The sequence below is a fragment of the Pituophis catenifer genome, unplaced genomic scaffold, assembly GCF_029215685.1.
Source record: "Pituophis catenifer annectens isolate HBS135680 unplaced genomic scaffold, rPitCat1.0.hap2 SCAF_2, whole genome shotgun sequence".
Lineage (NCBI taxonomy): Eukaryota > Metazoa > Chordata > Lepidosauria > Squamata > Colubridae > Pituophis > Pituophis catenifer.
The window spans coordinates 30587799-30604099 of record NW_027256882.1 but is presented as its reverse complement, the minus strand read 5'-3'; the positions used below and the strand labels follow the sequence as shown (position 1 = coordinate 30604099).

The following is a 16301-nucleotide window of genomic DNA, read 5'->3' as shown; positions in this document are numbered from 1 at the left end:
CCCTTTTTATTCACATTAAACAGTGAAGGGGTCTACTTAGAGCAATGAACACAATGGCAATGGACTAATTAGTCTCACAATGACTTCCAAATTTGCTTAGAATGTACTGCTCTGTCTCTCCATTCAGCCAAAAAGGCAGTTTGAGGTTTTATTGATTTAGTATATGGCATCTACAGAGGTCTTGCAATCACTGATATACAACCCTAATAAAGCAGATGATGCATATAAATACAAATATAAACTTAAATAAAACATCAGCAAATACATACAGGCAGCCCTCGACTTGCAACAATTCGTTTAGTGACGGTTCAAAGTTACAGCAACACTGAAAAAAGTGGGTTATGACTGTTTTTCACGTTTATGACCGTTGTAGCATTCCTATGGTCACGTGATCAAAATTCGGAGTTTGGTAATTGACTCGTGTTATGACGGTTGCAGTGGCCCAAGATCAAGTGATCCCGTTCTGTGACCTGAGAAGCAAAGTCAATAGGGAAGCCGGATTCACTTAACAACCCTGTTACTAACTTAGCAACTGCAGTGCGTTACTTAGCAACAGTGGCAAGAAAGATCTATATTGCATTGTCCACATACTTTATATATCATACTGTAGAGAAAGTATCAGACAATACAATACAGTAGTGGCCAAAATTGTGGAAACGTTTTTGGAGAAAGTGTATTGTCTAAAACTAACTAATAACACCACTTTTTTGGGGGGGGAGTAGTACCATAAAATTATATATCAATGGAAAGATAATTTAATCAAGAATGTAATGCAATAACTTTTATGAAGGATTTGCTATTAGAATAGCAGTTACAATATAAAGAAGAAAAGTGAAACACATAGAAAAAACGAAATATACAAAAATTATCACCATGTCACCATGAGATGCTACATTCCCATCTTTAACATAATTTGTACTGTAATACACAAAGAATGGTGGCTTAGCAAGCAGGCAAGCCATCCCAAGCACTGAAGGGAGATCTCAATTTTTTTATGGGTTTCAAACGCCTGTCCATTTATGGGCCAATGGGTGACATCAGAGATCAGCTACTAACTTCTCTGTCTGGACTGGGACCAAGAAAGCAATGATGCTTTTGACCTGGGAAGTGACAATCAACCGGATGTTCAACAATCTTTGTCCCCCAGCCTCCCAACCCTGTGGCAGCCCTTGCTATGTTTTCACTTCATCAGTTTATTCTTTAAAATTCCTCTCAAACTATTAATTCCTTAAGTCCTCTGCTTTTGCAATTCAAAAGTCCTCCATTCTTTCTTTCTAATGGCCATCCATCCATTGTTGACTCTCTGTCCCCTTGTCAGGCATACTTTTAAAGTACTTTTAAATACCTCATTCAAGATATGTTAATGCCTCTTTTGACAGACCCAACTTCTCATTTTCATAAAACTAAGCGGGCACAATGGCACTCTTATACACAGTCAAGTCCGCAGATGTTTTGCACCAATATGGCCCATCAAGAACATTTGCATTTCTCCATCAAACCCCACCCCCCCAAAGTCAGTCTTGACGCTTAGCAGGTAACATGGATAAGCCCACACATTTTTATTGGCAAAAAAAGTTGGCAAGGTTTTCAGAAGTGATCCTGCTAGGATTTTCTTCCTAATATTAAGAGAAAGTAACTGATCCAAAGTAGTTTATTTTACTTTTAGTTTACTAAACCAAAAAAGCACTGTGCAATGGGTAACTTATTCAATCATCAGAAACCTTTAGGATCTACTGCAAATCACCCAGGAGTGTACCAAGAGAGCTGTTTCTCACAACTCTTAATTCAGAATGCAACGAACAATTACAGGTCTGGTGCCTTACAATCAAGCAGGGACCAGTTCTGGTTTTTAAAAGGGAAAAGAGGTTCTGTTTTCCTTTGGGACAGGCCTAGGAGGTAGGCTCGAGTTTGGTTAAGTCAAGACACCAGCCAGAAATCAGGAGATTGTGTTGGAATGCAATGGAATGCAAGAGAGGAAAGGAGAGGAGAGGAGAGGAGAGGAGAGGAGAGGAGAGGAGAGAATTCTTCATTGGCTAAGTGTGATTGAACATACAAGGAATTGTGTGTAATGACCAACTTTCTGGATTTGTAAAATACCATCTTACATAGTAGGTGAGTTGGAAGGGACCTTGGAGGTCTTCTAGTCCAACCCCCTGCTCAGGCAGAAAACCCTACACCACTTCAGACAAATGGTTGGTTATCCAATCTCTTCTTAAAAACTTCCAGTGTTGGAGCATTCACAACTTCTGGATGAAAGTTGTTCTACTGGTTTATTGTTCTAACTGTCAGAATTTTTTTCCTTAGTTCTAGATTGCTTTTTTCCTTGATTAGTTTCCATCCCTTGCTTCTTGTCCTGCCTTCAGGTGCTTTGGACAATAGCTTGACTCCCTCTTCTTTGTGGCAACCCCTGAGATATTGGAAGACTGCTATCATGTCACCCCTAGTCCTTCTTTTCATTAAACAAGATATATCCCATTCCAGCAACCGTTCTTTATATGATTTAGCCTCCAGTCCCCTGTGCCAAGTCCTCTCTCAACTGTGCCCAGTTGGCATGGCTCATCTTCCAGACTTCCCTACAAGCTCACATTGAAAAGGATGGGCAGATCCAAGACTTCCAGAGAGTGTCTGTGACTGAGGACCTCACCACTTGGCTTTATTCTACAGTCACGGACATCTTTCAACATCCTTCATCCTGCTGCAGCTTGAGAAGCGAGGGTCTCATTGGTGAATCCCTGTAAACCAGGAGTCTCCAAACTTGGCAACTTTAAGACTTGTGGACTTCAACTCCCAGAGTTCCTCAGCCAGGAATTCTGGGAGTTGAAGTCCAGAAGTCTTAAAGCTGCCAAGGTTGGAGACCCCTGCTGTAAACAGTTCACATATACCCTTCACACAAAGGTCCTCTTTGCCTCTTCGGCTCTCCCAAGGGTTAAATCAACCGAGCTGAGATTTCACAGAGCGGTTGACAGCCGAAGGACTGGTTGCAACTAACAACAGCTTTTCCCTGTGCTGCAAGGAGATTGAATGTTTCATGGGGAAATTCTAACCTCTGGCCAGCTGTGATTGCAGCTATGACCAGCATAGAATGTTAGCACCCACCCATCTCCTAGAAGAATGAAATATTTTGAGAAATATTAAAAAGGCAGAATGTTATATTTCCCTGGATGAGAAATGGAGAAACATGTTTTTTTTAGAGGGAGAAAGCAGCCCCCACCTTCCTTAATAGCCCTCAGCAGATGTCAGTACTTAAGAGATAAAGAGATAGATAGCTCTATTCATAAGCAAATATCCTCACCCAAGATCCAACACAAGAAAAAGCCATTAAGTCACAATAGGAATTACCCAACACCCTTTCAGAACACAAGCCCCTTCATTGCATCATCCTCAGAAACTTCTGGAGGTCAGACAAACATCCAGGGTTTGTACTTTGCCTATCGAGCCAGCTATGACCCCTACATAACCCCTACGTGGCCCCATGGGAGTCTGACAGCAGCCAATAGAATACATGTTCTTGCACAGGAACAGGAAGTTCAAGTGCAAAGCCCAAAGAAGGTTTAACCCCCACCCCCAACTCCATGTGGTCAGCTGCAGTAGAACCACAAAAGTGCTTCTGCTTCATCAATAAATGGACCCTCTTTCCAATCAGCCTCCAGCCTCCATTTTGTCTCCAGTGCCTTTCTCCAAGCTTGGAACTGGACCAGATGGATATTTCTTCCCACACCAACGAAACTGCTGGGCTCCAAAGGCTGTGGGCGCTGCTTTTTTGTTGTGGCTGAGAAAGGTGAGCTAATACGGCAAGGAAGGTGGCTTGAAAAAAGCTGAGCATCTCTAGGGAAGGGAGAAGCCATATGGGAAGACCAGGACAGGTGATAACGGCAAAGGATTCAGAAGCACCTTTTGACAAGGATCATCCTAACTGCATTACAGGTAGTCCTCGAAATACAACACTTCATTTAGTGACCACTTGAAGTTACAACATCACTAGAAAAAGTGATTTATGACCTGGGGACTTGTCGGAAACACGTGATTAAGCCACCATAGCTATTTTACACAATTAACCCTTTTGCATTACGACTCTTTTGCATTTCAGTATTTAATGACGATGGGCCTCACAGTTTAAGGATTGATATTATAGTACAGTGAAGCCCTGGGTAGCTGACAGATTGGATGCCAAATTCTGATTCTAATATAGATTTTATCTATTATTTATTACTTTATTCTAGAATTTTATCCCTCTCTCTCAGCCCAACCCACCCACTGTTATGGGGCAAAACAAGATAGCTCTGCCCACATGCATAAAAAACAAACAATAAAGTTACAGCCACGTGCTGATACCCTCATTCTATCAGCATATATACAGGTAGTCCTCGATTTACAACCAACAGTTCATTTAGTGACCGAAGTTACAACAGCACAAAAAAAGTGACTTGACTACTTTTCAGTTACCTTTGCAGCATCACCTCGGTCACGTGATCAAAATTCAGACGCTTGGCAACTGACTCACGTTTATGACGGTTGCAGTATTCCTGGGGTCATGTGACCCTTCCCCTTTTTGCAACCTTCTGTTGAGCAAAATCAATGGGGAAGCCAGATTCACTCTACAACCGTGTTACTAACTTGCAGCGATTCACTTAACAACGGTGACAAGAAAGGTTGCAAAATGGGGCAAAATTCACTGCACAACTCACTTAGCAGCAGAAATGTTGGGCTCAATTGCGGTCGTACGTCGAGGACTACCTGTATTTGAAAAGGAGCGCTGAGGTGTATTGGGCACCAATGGAGACAATATGGTATAATTCTAGACAATTGGTGGGTGAAACTAACAATGGCAGCATGCCCCCTGCTGGATCTTTGTTGTATTACACTGTTAAATATTTATTCCTTCAAAAAAGAGCCTTGGTAGTACAAGGGTTTAAGGCACCCTGTTATTAAGCTGCTTAAGACCAGCTGCCTGCAATTACTGCAGGGTTCGAATCTCGCCAAGGCTCAAGGTTGACTCAGCCTTCCATTCTTTCTAAGGTAGGTGAAATGAGGACCCAGTTTGTGGGGGCAATAAGCTGACTTTGTATAAATATACAAAAGGATGAAGGCTATTGCTGAGCACATTGTAAGCCGCCCTGAGTCTTCGGAGAAGGGCGGCATATAAATCAAATTAAAATAAATAAAAAATAAAAATAAATTGCTATGGCCACCCATCTCAGCCAAGGGACTCCTTACAGTACATTGTCCTTCATCTGTCTCCTAGCAGCTCCAACCAGCGGACACAATGGTCTTCATTTTATAATTGCAACATTCATCCAGTGAGGTAGGCTGGTCAGAGCGTGAGGGACTGGCCCCGAGTCTTCCAACCTTGCGAATGGGTAAGTTGAGGATTTTAGGTTTGGTTCCTCAAATTCTAATCTTGTCCTTATTGCTAGTGGATGCTGAAGTGTTGTGTTTGAGGAATTCCCAAATGTGTTTGATTAATTGATGAGAAATAGGATATTGGGTTGATGATTCCTCTAGCAACTCATTTTTGTCAGCTTAATAACCTTTCAGTTCCCCCACCGTTCAGACAGAACTGAAGCTTTCTTAGATGAGAAGTGAAACGTTTTCAAGGGAAAAAAAACCAAGAAGTGCAGTTGCCTTTTGGAAAAGCACTTTTGGGGCAACTTTGCAAATTTGTTGGGAGGATGAACTAAACTATCAACTATCAGGTGTTGGTTACCACCTTTAAAGCGCTCCATGGCATTGGACCTGGGTACCTTCGAGACCGTCTTCTGCCACCAGTAGCCTCCCACTGGCCAGTCCGCTCCCACAGAGAGGGTCTCCTCAGGGTGCCATCAGCCAAACTATGTCGGCTGGCGACACCCAGGGGGAGGGCCTTCTCTGTGGGAGCCCCTGCCCTTTGGAATGAACTCCCCCCAGAAATTCGCAAAATCTCTGATCTCCGTGTATTTCGCTGTGCCCTCAAAACCATGTTGTTCCGCCAGGGTGGGCTATCAATATAAAGATTTTAATTGGTTTTAAATTGGGTTTTTAAATTCGGGGTTTTATATTAGGCCTACTATTTAATAATTTTAATCAATTTTAAATACTGTCTTTGTGTTTTTAATTAGGCTGTACACCGCCCTGAGTCCTTCGGGAGAAGGGCGGTATAGAAATAAAATTAATAATAAATAAATAAATAAATAAATAAATAAATAAATATCAGCTATCAGGATGTGTGCGTGTGTGTCTACCAAGGAACCTTATACAGGTAATCCTTGACTTATAACCATTTGTTTAATGACCGTTCAGTTACAAGAGCATTGGAAAAAGTGACCTATTTTTCACACTGTTGCAGTATCCCCATGGTCCTGTGATCAAAATTTGATCGCTTGGCAATTGATTCGTATTTATGACGGTGATCACCTTTTGTGACCTTCTGACAAGCAAAATCAATGGAGAAGCCAGATTCACTTCACAACCGTATTACTAACTGCAGTGATTCACTCAAGAACTGTGGCAAGAAAGGTCACAAATTAAGGCAAAATCCACTTACTGTCTTGCTTAGCAGTGGAAATTTTGGGCCCAGTTGTGGTTCTAAATTGAGAACTACCTGTTTAATGTATTTGTGTATCCATGTATATCTGTATATGATTATTCTTTTTTTGTAACATGTTTTCTTCAAAGGGATGTGGTGGCTCATTGGCTAAGACACTGAGCTTGTCGAGTGAAAGGTCAGCAGTTCAGCGGTTCAAATCCTAGTGCCGCATAACGGGGTGAGCTCCCGTTACTTGTCCCAGCTTCTGTCAACCTAGCAGTTTGAAAGCACGTATAAAATGCAAGTAGAAAAAATAGGGACCACCTTTGGTGGGAAGGTAACAGCGTTCCGTGTGCTTTTGGCGTTTAGTCATGCCGGCCACATGATTATGGAGACATCTTTGGACAGCGCTGGCTCTTGGGCTTTGAAACAGAGATGAGCACCACCCCCTAGAATCGGAAATGACTAGCACATGTGTGCAAGGGGACCCTTTACCTTTCATTTCTAAAAAAAAATTTAAAAAATCAAAGGGTCTTGTCTTTAAAAAAAGAAAACTTTTAGGTCCTAGTTCAGCTGTCTTTCAGGAGTTAACATGTCCTGGAGGAAAAATAATTAACAAAATAATTTAAAACATTCTTTGCCATCTTCGCGGAGGTGTACACAATTATTAAAATTGTATACTTTTTGAGAAATTTTAGTCTTTTCCTTGTTCCTTAAAACAGCCTTGTTAGTCCCTGCCTGGATTAGATGAGATTGATTACATGAGAGGTTTAGATGCATAATCCTTGCAGATTGAAGATGTTCAGAAGCTAACTTTGTTTGGTGCTCTGGCCACCGCTATAACATTGGGGAGGAGGGCAGGGAGGGGTGTTCACTTTTGCATTAAATTCCCAGGTCCCAGAAATGCCGTCTTGACTCTCCCATCCTGATTCAATCAGCATGTTACCTCTGAATCTCCCACTCTTAACTTCCCTTTGGCGTTCTGTGTCATGTCTTTGCATTTTCACCTTGTTGTTCCAAAAAGAAATTGCTCTAGCTTGCAAGCTTTATTATCTAGTATAAACAAAGAGTTCTTTTTATTCAAACGCTATCATTGTATAAAAGATCCATTTTTTTTACTTATAAACCTGATCGTTGCACCTGTTAGCACCATACAATGGTGTAGTTTCCAGACTACAGAAAGCTGTCCAATGTTCCCATGGCATTCTAGTTTTTTGTTCAAGACCTAAACAACAACATTTATTTGGATTCGCAAACGAACATAGGCAAGGCTAACCAAAGCAGCTACATTATATATTTCTGGTGGAATGTAGCCTGGAGTCACAGGAGGGAGTGATGCCAAGGCCCAACACTACAGGCTGTTAATTCTGAGTAGTTTGCTGGAATTGGCTATGCTTAGTTTAATGAAAAGAAGGGGTAAGGGTGACATGATAACAATTTTCCAATATCTCGGTATTGCCACAAAGAAGAGGGAGTCAAGCTATTCTCCAAAGCACCTGAGGGCAGGACAAGAAACAATGAATGGAAACTAATCAAGGAGAGAAGCAACCCAGAACTAAGGAGAAATTTCCTGACAGAACAATTAACCAGTGGAACAACTTGCCTCCAGAAGTTGTGAATGCTCCAACACTGGAAGTTTTTAAGAAGAGATTGGACAACCATTTATCTGAAATGGTACATAGGGTTTCCTGCCTGAAGAGAGGGTTGGCCTAGAACAGTGTTTCCCAAACTTGGGAACTTCAAGATGTATGGACTTCAACTCCCAAAATCCCACAGCCAGCCATGCTGGATGGGGAATTCTGGGAGTTGAAGTCCACACTTCTTAAAGTTCCCAAGTTTGGGAAACACTGGCCTAGAAGATCTCCAAGGCCCCTTCCAACTCTGTTATTCTATTCTATTCTATTTTTTTTATTGTTTTTCACCTATGGACAGAATCTTGCTAGATTAAAGCTACTACCTGCATAACTATAGATATACAGGTAGTCCTCAACGTACAATCACAATGGAGGCCAAAATTACCGTTGCTGAGCTAGACACTTGTGAAATGAATTCTGCCTCATTTTATATAAATTTTCTTGCCAGTGTTGTTAAATTAGTACCACGGTTGTAAAGTGAAATCTGACTTCCCCATTCACTTTGCTTGTCAGAAGGTCACAAAAGGGGATCACATGACGCCGGGACGTTGCAACTGTCATAAGTATGAGTCAGTTGCCAAGCAGCTGAATTTTGATCACGTGACCAGGGGGATGCTGTAACGGTCATAAGAGTGAAAAACTGTCATAAGCTGCCATTGTAACTTCGAACGATCACTAAATGAATGGTTGTAAGTTGAGGACTATCTGAACCCCTAGGGAGGGGCCGGCTTAGCCCTTTTCCTGCCTACCAGACATTCCAAGCTCCGCTGCCCTTTTTGCCATCTGGGAAGTAGCTCCTCCCTCTTGGGACTCCAGACTACATTCCACCACAATAGTATTGCTAACACATTTTGAGTGGTGCTTCCTTATTAAGGAATATTTCTCAATGGTTTCTAAATTTCCTAAGGAGCTACCAAAGCCCCCACCTCAATTCCAACCCCTGAAGGAATCTAGATCCTAACTCCATTGTAAAATAAATTCTAACTAGTCACTATTCAGTGTAAGAGACCGGTGGAGAGACCCAAACCTCTTGGTGGACCATTTGAGTAAAACATGAGTGTTGGAAAAAGATACCGAAGTCCTTTGATGGACTTAATAGAGTCCTGGGTGATTTCTGAGACTCCTGAAACAAAATTGGGGGCTTGGCAGAGCCCCACTGAATTTCTCTCGAAGTAAGCGTGTGCAGGAGAAGTGCAGGCTATGAGACTGCATGCCGCTGTGGCTGCTCATTCTGCTGAGGAATTTTTTAATAACATCTGGAAACGCAGCTGAAGGTTCCCAGATCAGAGGCGTATGATAGGCTGGTCATGTAGCAGATCTCTCCAGGTAGGACAGCGAGTGACACCTGTCCATGAAGGGTTTCTTCCCAGTGATGCTGACTCAATGGACCAGGACTCTACCGTAGTATAAGGCAGCTTTCCTTATGCTAGTGGCTATAAGTTTGGTTTTAACATTTTGCCCCCGTTCCAAGCAGGCATCTGGTGGCTTCTCTGGAGTGGATTCTCTTGTGCCTCCGGAGAGAAGCTTTATGACCAAAATTCTGGCCGCAGTCGGCGCAATTGTACGGCTTTTCTCCTGTGTGAACCCGCCGGTGATTGACCAGGTTTGAGTTCGTGCTGAATTTCTGCCCACAATCTGAACACTGGTACGGCTTCTCACCCGTGTGGACCCTCTTGTGGTTGACCAAATTGGAGCTGGTGCTGAAGCTCTTCCCGCAGTCGGCACACTCGAAGGGTTTCTCTCCCGTGTGAGTCCTCTCGTGGATGAGGAGCTTGGATCGGCTGATGAAGCTCTTCCTGCAGTAGCCGCACTTGTGGCTTTCTTCGCCCGCGGGCGCTTTCTTCCCCGCGTGCAGCCGCTCGTGCTTCCGCAGGTAAGAGCTCGAGATGAAGCTTTTCCCGCACTCGGGACACTCGTACGGCTTCTCCCCGGTGTGGATGCGCCTGTGGATGATGAGATCGGCTTTCTGGTTGAAGCTTTTCCCGCACTCGGGACACTCGTACGGCTTTTCTCCGGTGTGCGTCCGAATGTGGATAACCAGCTGCGGCCTGTGAACGAAACTCTGCCCGCACTCGGAACACTTGTAGGGCTTCTCCCCGGTGTGCACCCGCTTGTGGGTGATGAGGTTGGAGCTCGAGGTGAAGCTTTTCCCACACATGGGGCACTCGTAGGGCTTCTCCCCCGTGTGGGTCCTCTCGTGCACGATGAGTGAGGCCTTGTCGCTGAAGCTCCTGCCGCACTCGGGACACTGGTATGGCTTCTCTCCCGTGTGCACCCGGGTGTGTTTCATCAGGTTGCAATTTGTGCTGAAGCATTTCCCACATGCCGAGCACTTGTACGGCTTCTCGCCGGTGTGAGTCCTCTCGTGGATGATCATATGCGCACTGTTATTAGAGACCTTCCCGCAGTAGGTGCATGTGTAGAGTTTCTGCATTTTCCGGCTCGGAGGAAACTCAAAACCATGGTTCAGAATTGTCCCCCAACTGGGGGGACCTGTATTCTTTCTCTTTCCTTTCTGGCGTCCCGGCGGGAAGGTGTTTTCTCGTAAGCTTTCTTTGTGAAAAAAAGCTGGGATCCCTGATTGGTTTTCCTGGTGGATTTCTTGACGAGGTTCACTTCCGGCCATCTCTTCCAGTCCACAGACCTGATATAACTTCCCATTGAGTCTTGCCAAGGACACTCCACTGATGCCTACTTGTGTGTGCCTTTCAAAGGGGAAGGTCTCCTCTTCGTTTTCATAACCTTGGTCATTGCCTGAAGGTACAAATAGGAGAATCGTGACAAAAAATGACCTTGATGGAGAAATGCAACAGCAGTTACCTAAGCAAAGGGAGCTAAAACATCTTTTAAAGTCCAGATAACATTCAAAAGCTGCTTAGACACCTCTCTAATTCGCAGGTATATAAGAGTGGGGATTATGTACAGCATAATCAAACTTTCAGGAGGCTGTTATTATAGCCAATCTCAATACATTTAGTCTTAGTCTTGCTGTGGCATTGATTTCCTAGTCTGTTCTATCTAGTAGGGCTGACATAATTTGATGTGGTGGAATGTGGTCTGGAGTCCCAGGAGGGAGGGGTGCTGCCCACAGGCGGCAGACCTCGGAATGTCTGGTAGGCAGGAAGAGGGCTAAGACGGTCGCTCTCTAGCAGTTCACAGGTTATATCTAGTTATGCTGATAGTTGCTTTAATCTGGCAACGGTCTGTCTGTCGGTGAAAAACAATAGAGAAACTACACGGAAGTAACTCCGTGTGTCATTCTTGGTTTTGGGGCCTGACTGTTGTGACCTAGGCTTCCTGAGTCATTAAAACACACGAGTAGTCCCAAAAACCTCTTTTATTGCAACAGCTGTGAATTACATTCATTCACAGCTGAGTCCCAATTAGTTCCAAAAAGTCCTTCGGGAGAAGTCCTTTGGGATAATCACCAACCTTTATCTTCCTTGACACTCTGCCAAAGACCTGCTTGGCAAAGCCACATGGATTCCAGAATTAAACAGAGATGCCGACTGGGAACAGAATTAACAATGTTGCTTTCCTGCAAAGTGCCCACGTGCCTTTGCTCCTCTTTTAAGCCTTATGGGAGGGACCAATCATCTCCAGGCCTTACTCCTGAGTCACCCCTTTTGTTTTAACTGTTCATGCCTTCTGGCAGCTCTGCACATGCGCACACTAGCAACAGGCTCCTCTTGTACCTCTGCCTCTCTGCTGTCCAACTCTGGAGGCTCTGGAGTCCGCACATCACTCCCAGATGGCCCTGGTCCCATCTCTGCCTCCAACACAGAGCCCTCCCCAGACTCCAGGACTGGCCCATGTTCCTCCCCAGCCTCCTCACTGTCCGACTCCGCTGCCAGCTCTGCAGGCTGCTGGCAGACCACAACACTGACATCAGGCTGTTTATTCTATAATTCTAGAATAAATATAGCTTGATAACTTAGCTAGAAACTTAAGGAGGGGTGCCTTCTCTGCTGTAGCACCTGCCTTATGGAACATCCTTTCTCCTGAAGTTAGATTGGTCCCATTCTTTTTGATCATTTGCAAGGCCCTCAAGACCTGGTTATGTTACCAAGCCGGGCACCGGCGATCACAAGAAGGTGGTCATAAAAGATGATTACATGACCCTGAGACACTGCAACCATCATAAATATATGCCAGTTTGCCCAGCACTGAATTTTGCCTATGTGACTCTGGGGATGCTGCAATGGTTGTAACTGTGAAAAAACGGTCACAAGTCACTTTTTTCAGTGCCGTTGTAACTTCAAACGGTCATTAAACGAATGTTTTTAAGTCAAGACCTACCTGTAATTTCTTTCAAATGTTCTTTGGGGCTGGAAAGAGTGAAAATGGAAAGACAACCCATTATCTCTTACCTAAATAACTGGCATCTTCATCGCTCTCTTCCTCGGCCTCTGCAGAGAGATGGCTATTCACTGCTTCAGACGGAACCTGCTCTGAGTTAGAAGAATTAATAACAGTAACCTCTTCCCCCAGACAGGAAACCTGCAACAGAAACAAAGTTTTAATGCAAGCATAATTTTCACAGGCTCCTCTGAGCTATAGTTTGTTTTGATCATGTCTGGCTGACTTTACCTCTAGAAAAGCCATGATTTACAAACCACAGAATCTACGTTCCCTAAAGACCTTGAATTAATCCTGCTGATCTTCCTGAGAATCTTATTCACTTCCGAGGGAGATCCGTCTGTAAAAAGCTTAAGAATCAATGAAACAGCAGATAGGGTAAATATAATAACACTTAGACTTATATACCGCTTCACAATGTTTTACAGCCCTCTCTAAGCTCATCTTGCCCCTAACAATCTGGCTCCTCATTTTACCGACCTAGGAAGGACGGAAGGCTGAATCAACTTTGAACTGGTAGGAATTGAACTGCCAAACTGCTGGCAGCCGGCAGTCAGTAGAATTAGCCTGCAATACTGCATTCTAACCACTGCGCCACCACGACTCTTAGAATATTCCTAAAATGGAACTAAAATGTTTCAGTCTGTACTCTTACATACCCATAGCTGAAGTCCAACCCCTTTGCATGTGCTACGATTTATATTAATAGATTAAAAGAGTTGGAAGGGACATTGTAGGTCATCTAGTCCAACCCCCTGCCCAAGCAGGAGACCCCACGCCATTTCTGACAGATGGCAGTCCAATCTCTTCTTGAAAGCCTCCAGTGATGAAGCTCCTACAATTTCCGAAGGCAAGATGTTCCGTTTAGTGATTGTTCTCACTGTCATAAAATTTCTCCTTATTTCCAGGTTGATTCTCTCCTTGTTCAGTTTCCATCCATTATTCCTTCCTTTATGCATCATTGATCAATTTGGCCATTGCACGCGTGATTGATCAATGATGATCAATTGATCAATGATTGATCAATGATGCATAAAGGCGAATATCTCTTCAATGGTAGTTTTTACACTCGATGTTAGCAGAGGCTAACGAAAGCTAAGTGGATAATATATTTTAAGTTCCAGAGATCACGATGTCTGTCTCTTCTTTTATAGCTACACCTGGAACTCATATTTTTAGTATAGTTCGAGTGAATGCGACTGCTTGAGGACTCCTGGATTGGAGCTGAAAGGCAAAAGGGATGCAGTATGCTCCCTCCCACATGCTGGGGTAGACCAGGTGTCTTGATAGAAAAACATATATATATGTGTGTGTGTTGTGTGTGTTTTTGTTTGCATGTGTGTGTGTGTGTATGTATGTATGTTTATGTACATACACACACAAAAATATATAGTATATATTTGCTTTGTCCAAGATATTTAGGTCTATTGTGGACAATAAAGCAGCTGATTCTTCTGAACTCCAAAAACTATAATTCATACTTGGGCAGTACACCACCAGAAAATCCAGGTTATAAAGAGCTAAAGTAAAAAAACAACAACAACAACCAAAAAAGACTTGGGAAAGGAAAGGATTTCCCAAGCCTGCACAGTTGGGAAAGACCAAATAAGCAAGAATTTTATAGGTTTCAGTGAGGCATTCGTAAGGCTTGTCAATCTTGGCAAATATCACAGGACTTTCCCACCCTCATTTACAGGCGGTCCTCGATTTACGACCACAATTGAGACCAAGAGTCCTGTTGCTAAGCGAGACAGTCGCTATGCTCCATTTTACGACCTTTCTTGCCACAGTTGTTAAGTGAATGCCTGCACTTGTTATGTTAGTAAAGTGAATATGGCTTCCCCATTGACTTTTCTTGTCAGAAGGGGATTGCAAAAGGGGATTGCGTGACCCCCGGGTACATGGCAATCGTCATAAACACAAGCCAGTTACCAAGTCCCCAAATTTTGATCATGTGACCATGGGGATGCTGCAATGGTCGTAAGTGTGACCAAAGGCCGTAGATCACTTTTTTCTGTGCCATTCTAACTTCAAAGGATCTCTAAATGAACTGTTGTTAAGTGGAGGACTATCTGTATAGGAGAATCTCTTTCAGTGATTTGAAATACCGTACTTTTTGGAGTATAAGAAGCACTTTTCCCCTCCCTAAAAGAGGGTGGAAATGTTGGTGCGACTTATACACCGAATACAGCCATTTTTGGCCTCCTGAAGCCCCTCCCTGTGTGTCCCGTTTTTGCGAAAAACAGGCCCATTTTTCACCAAAATAGGGCGTACAGAAGGTTTGGGAGGCCTGCAGAGTGTCCTGTGGGCTGGGGAGGGCAAAATCACCCCCGTTTTGGTGAAAAACAGGCCCATTTTTCACAAAAACGGGGAGCACAGAGGCTTTGGGAGGCCTGCAGAGTGCTCCAGGGGGCCAGGGAGGGCAAAAACTTTTTTTTTTCTTTCTTACCGCTTCGAAATCTTGGTGCGTCTTATACATCGGTGCGTCTTATAGTCCAAAAAATACGGTACTTCTTCCCAGATTTCTCCCCAAACTAGGTAACATCATGAGTGCTGGTTAGAAGTGGGGTTTATTCTCAATTTATATTCTGGTGTTTTGCCCTGTCAGTGGTGATGTTACCTAATTTGAGTAATGAAACATCTACAAGAGAACAAGCAAGCTCAGAGAACACCAAGGACGGGGGTGAAATGCTACCGGTTTGGACCGGTTTGGTGAAACCGGTAGCGGCAACAGCACAAGGCTCCACCCACCTACCCGGACGTCGTTACTTCCTGGTTTTAACCAGGAAGTAATCTGTTTTTGACCATAGGGTCCAGGCGCACTCACGGAGCGCGCACTTTTGAACTTGTAGGGAAGGTAAGTAGATTTCACCCCTGACCAAGGACCCCTCGTTTCAACCCTGAGCTAAAAATATTCTCCTTTATTGATAACATTTGAAACGAGCCCCAGACAATTCAAGGCAATTTCCTTTTAGGCAGAAAAAGCAAGGACTAATGGTAAAGAAACAGATCTAGCAACATTCAATGCCGATCGCAGAGTTTACATTGCTGTCAGTTCGATCTCTAACTGCCTTCGGGTGAGGAGGAGGGCCGTGCTTACCTTCTCTTGCAGTCCATCAGCCTGCTGCACCCTCAGAAAGTAATCCTCTGCCAGGGCCACCGTCTGGGCACAGCTCCCTGGCTTTTCCTCCTTGACCCAGCCTTGCATCTCTGGGGGCAAAATGGCCAGGAACTGCTCCAGGACTAACAGGTCCAGAATCTGCTTCTTGGTGCGTCTCTCGGGCTTCAACCACTGCCAGCAGAGTTCCTGCAGCTGGAAAAAGCTCTCCTTGGGCCCTTCGGCCTCCAGGTAGCAGAACTGCCTGAACCTCTGGCGCTTGGTATCGGAGGCAAAGGTTTCTTCCACATCCAAAATTTCTTCCTTCACTCTGACTGAGGAAATGAAGTCTCGGCAATCTTCAATGGGGCCTGGCAGAAGCCGGGTTAGGCTGTTTCTCCCTGGCCTCTGACTCAAATCAGCAGTTTCTTTAAATGAGGATCGGGAATTCTCCGCAGACCGGGCAGGACTGGGTAGCTGAGTGCACTTCTGCCCGGAACGAGAGGGTTGCATTGCCTTCAGGAAATCCTGCCGCTGGACGTCCCAAGGCTGCTGGAGATTTTCTTCTGGCTCCTGCTTAATAAACCGGGAATCTAGTCCAACCGAGAAGTCTTGGATGGCTCCCAGCTGAACGGGATGAGAATTTTTCCGTCCTCTTTGAACTTTTCGTACCGGTCCCTGATTCTCCATTTCTACCCTTGCCTGCCGG

At 44.2% G+C, this 16301-nt stretch overlaps 1 protein-coding gene across 1 annotated transcript in view; it reads right to left on the bottom strand.

The window, feature by feature from the left end:
- LOC139310062 (uncharacterized) overlaps positions 1–16301 on the bottom strand; it is a 67967-nt gene that overhangs the window by 28742 nt on the left and 22924 nt on the right. The window contains exons 7-9 of the mRNA XM_070934227.1: positions 15596–16294; positions 12507–12636; positions 9596–10890 (exon numbers count right to left, since the gene is read on the bottom strand). Coding sequence (XP_070790328.1) covers positions 9596–10890; positions 12507–12636; positions 15596–16294 — 2124 coding nt within the window. The remainder of the gene's footprint in view (positions 1–9595; positions 10891–12506; positions 12637–15595; positions 16295–16301) is intronic.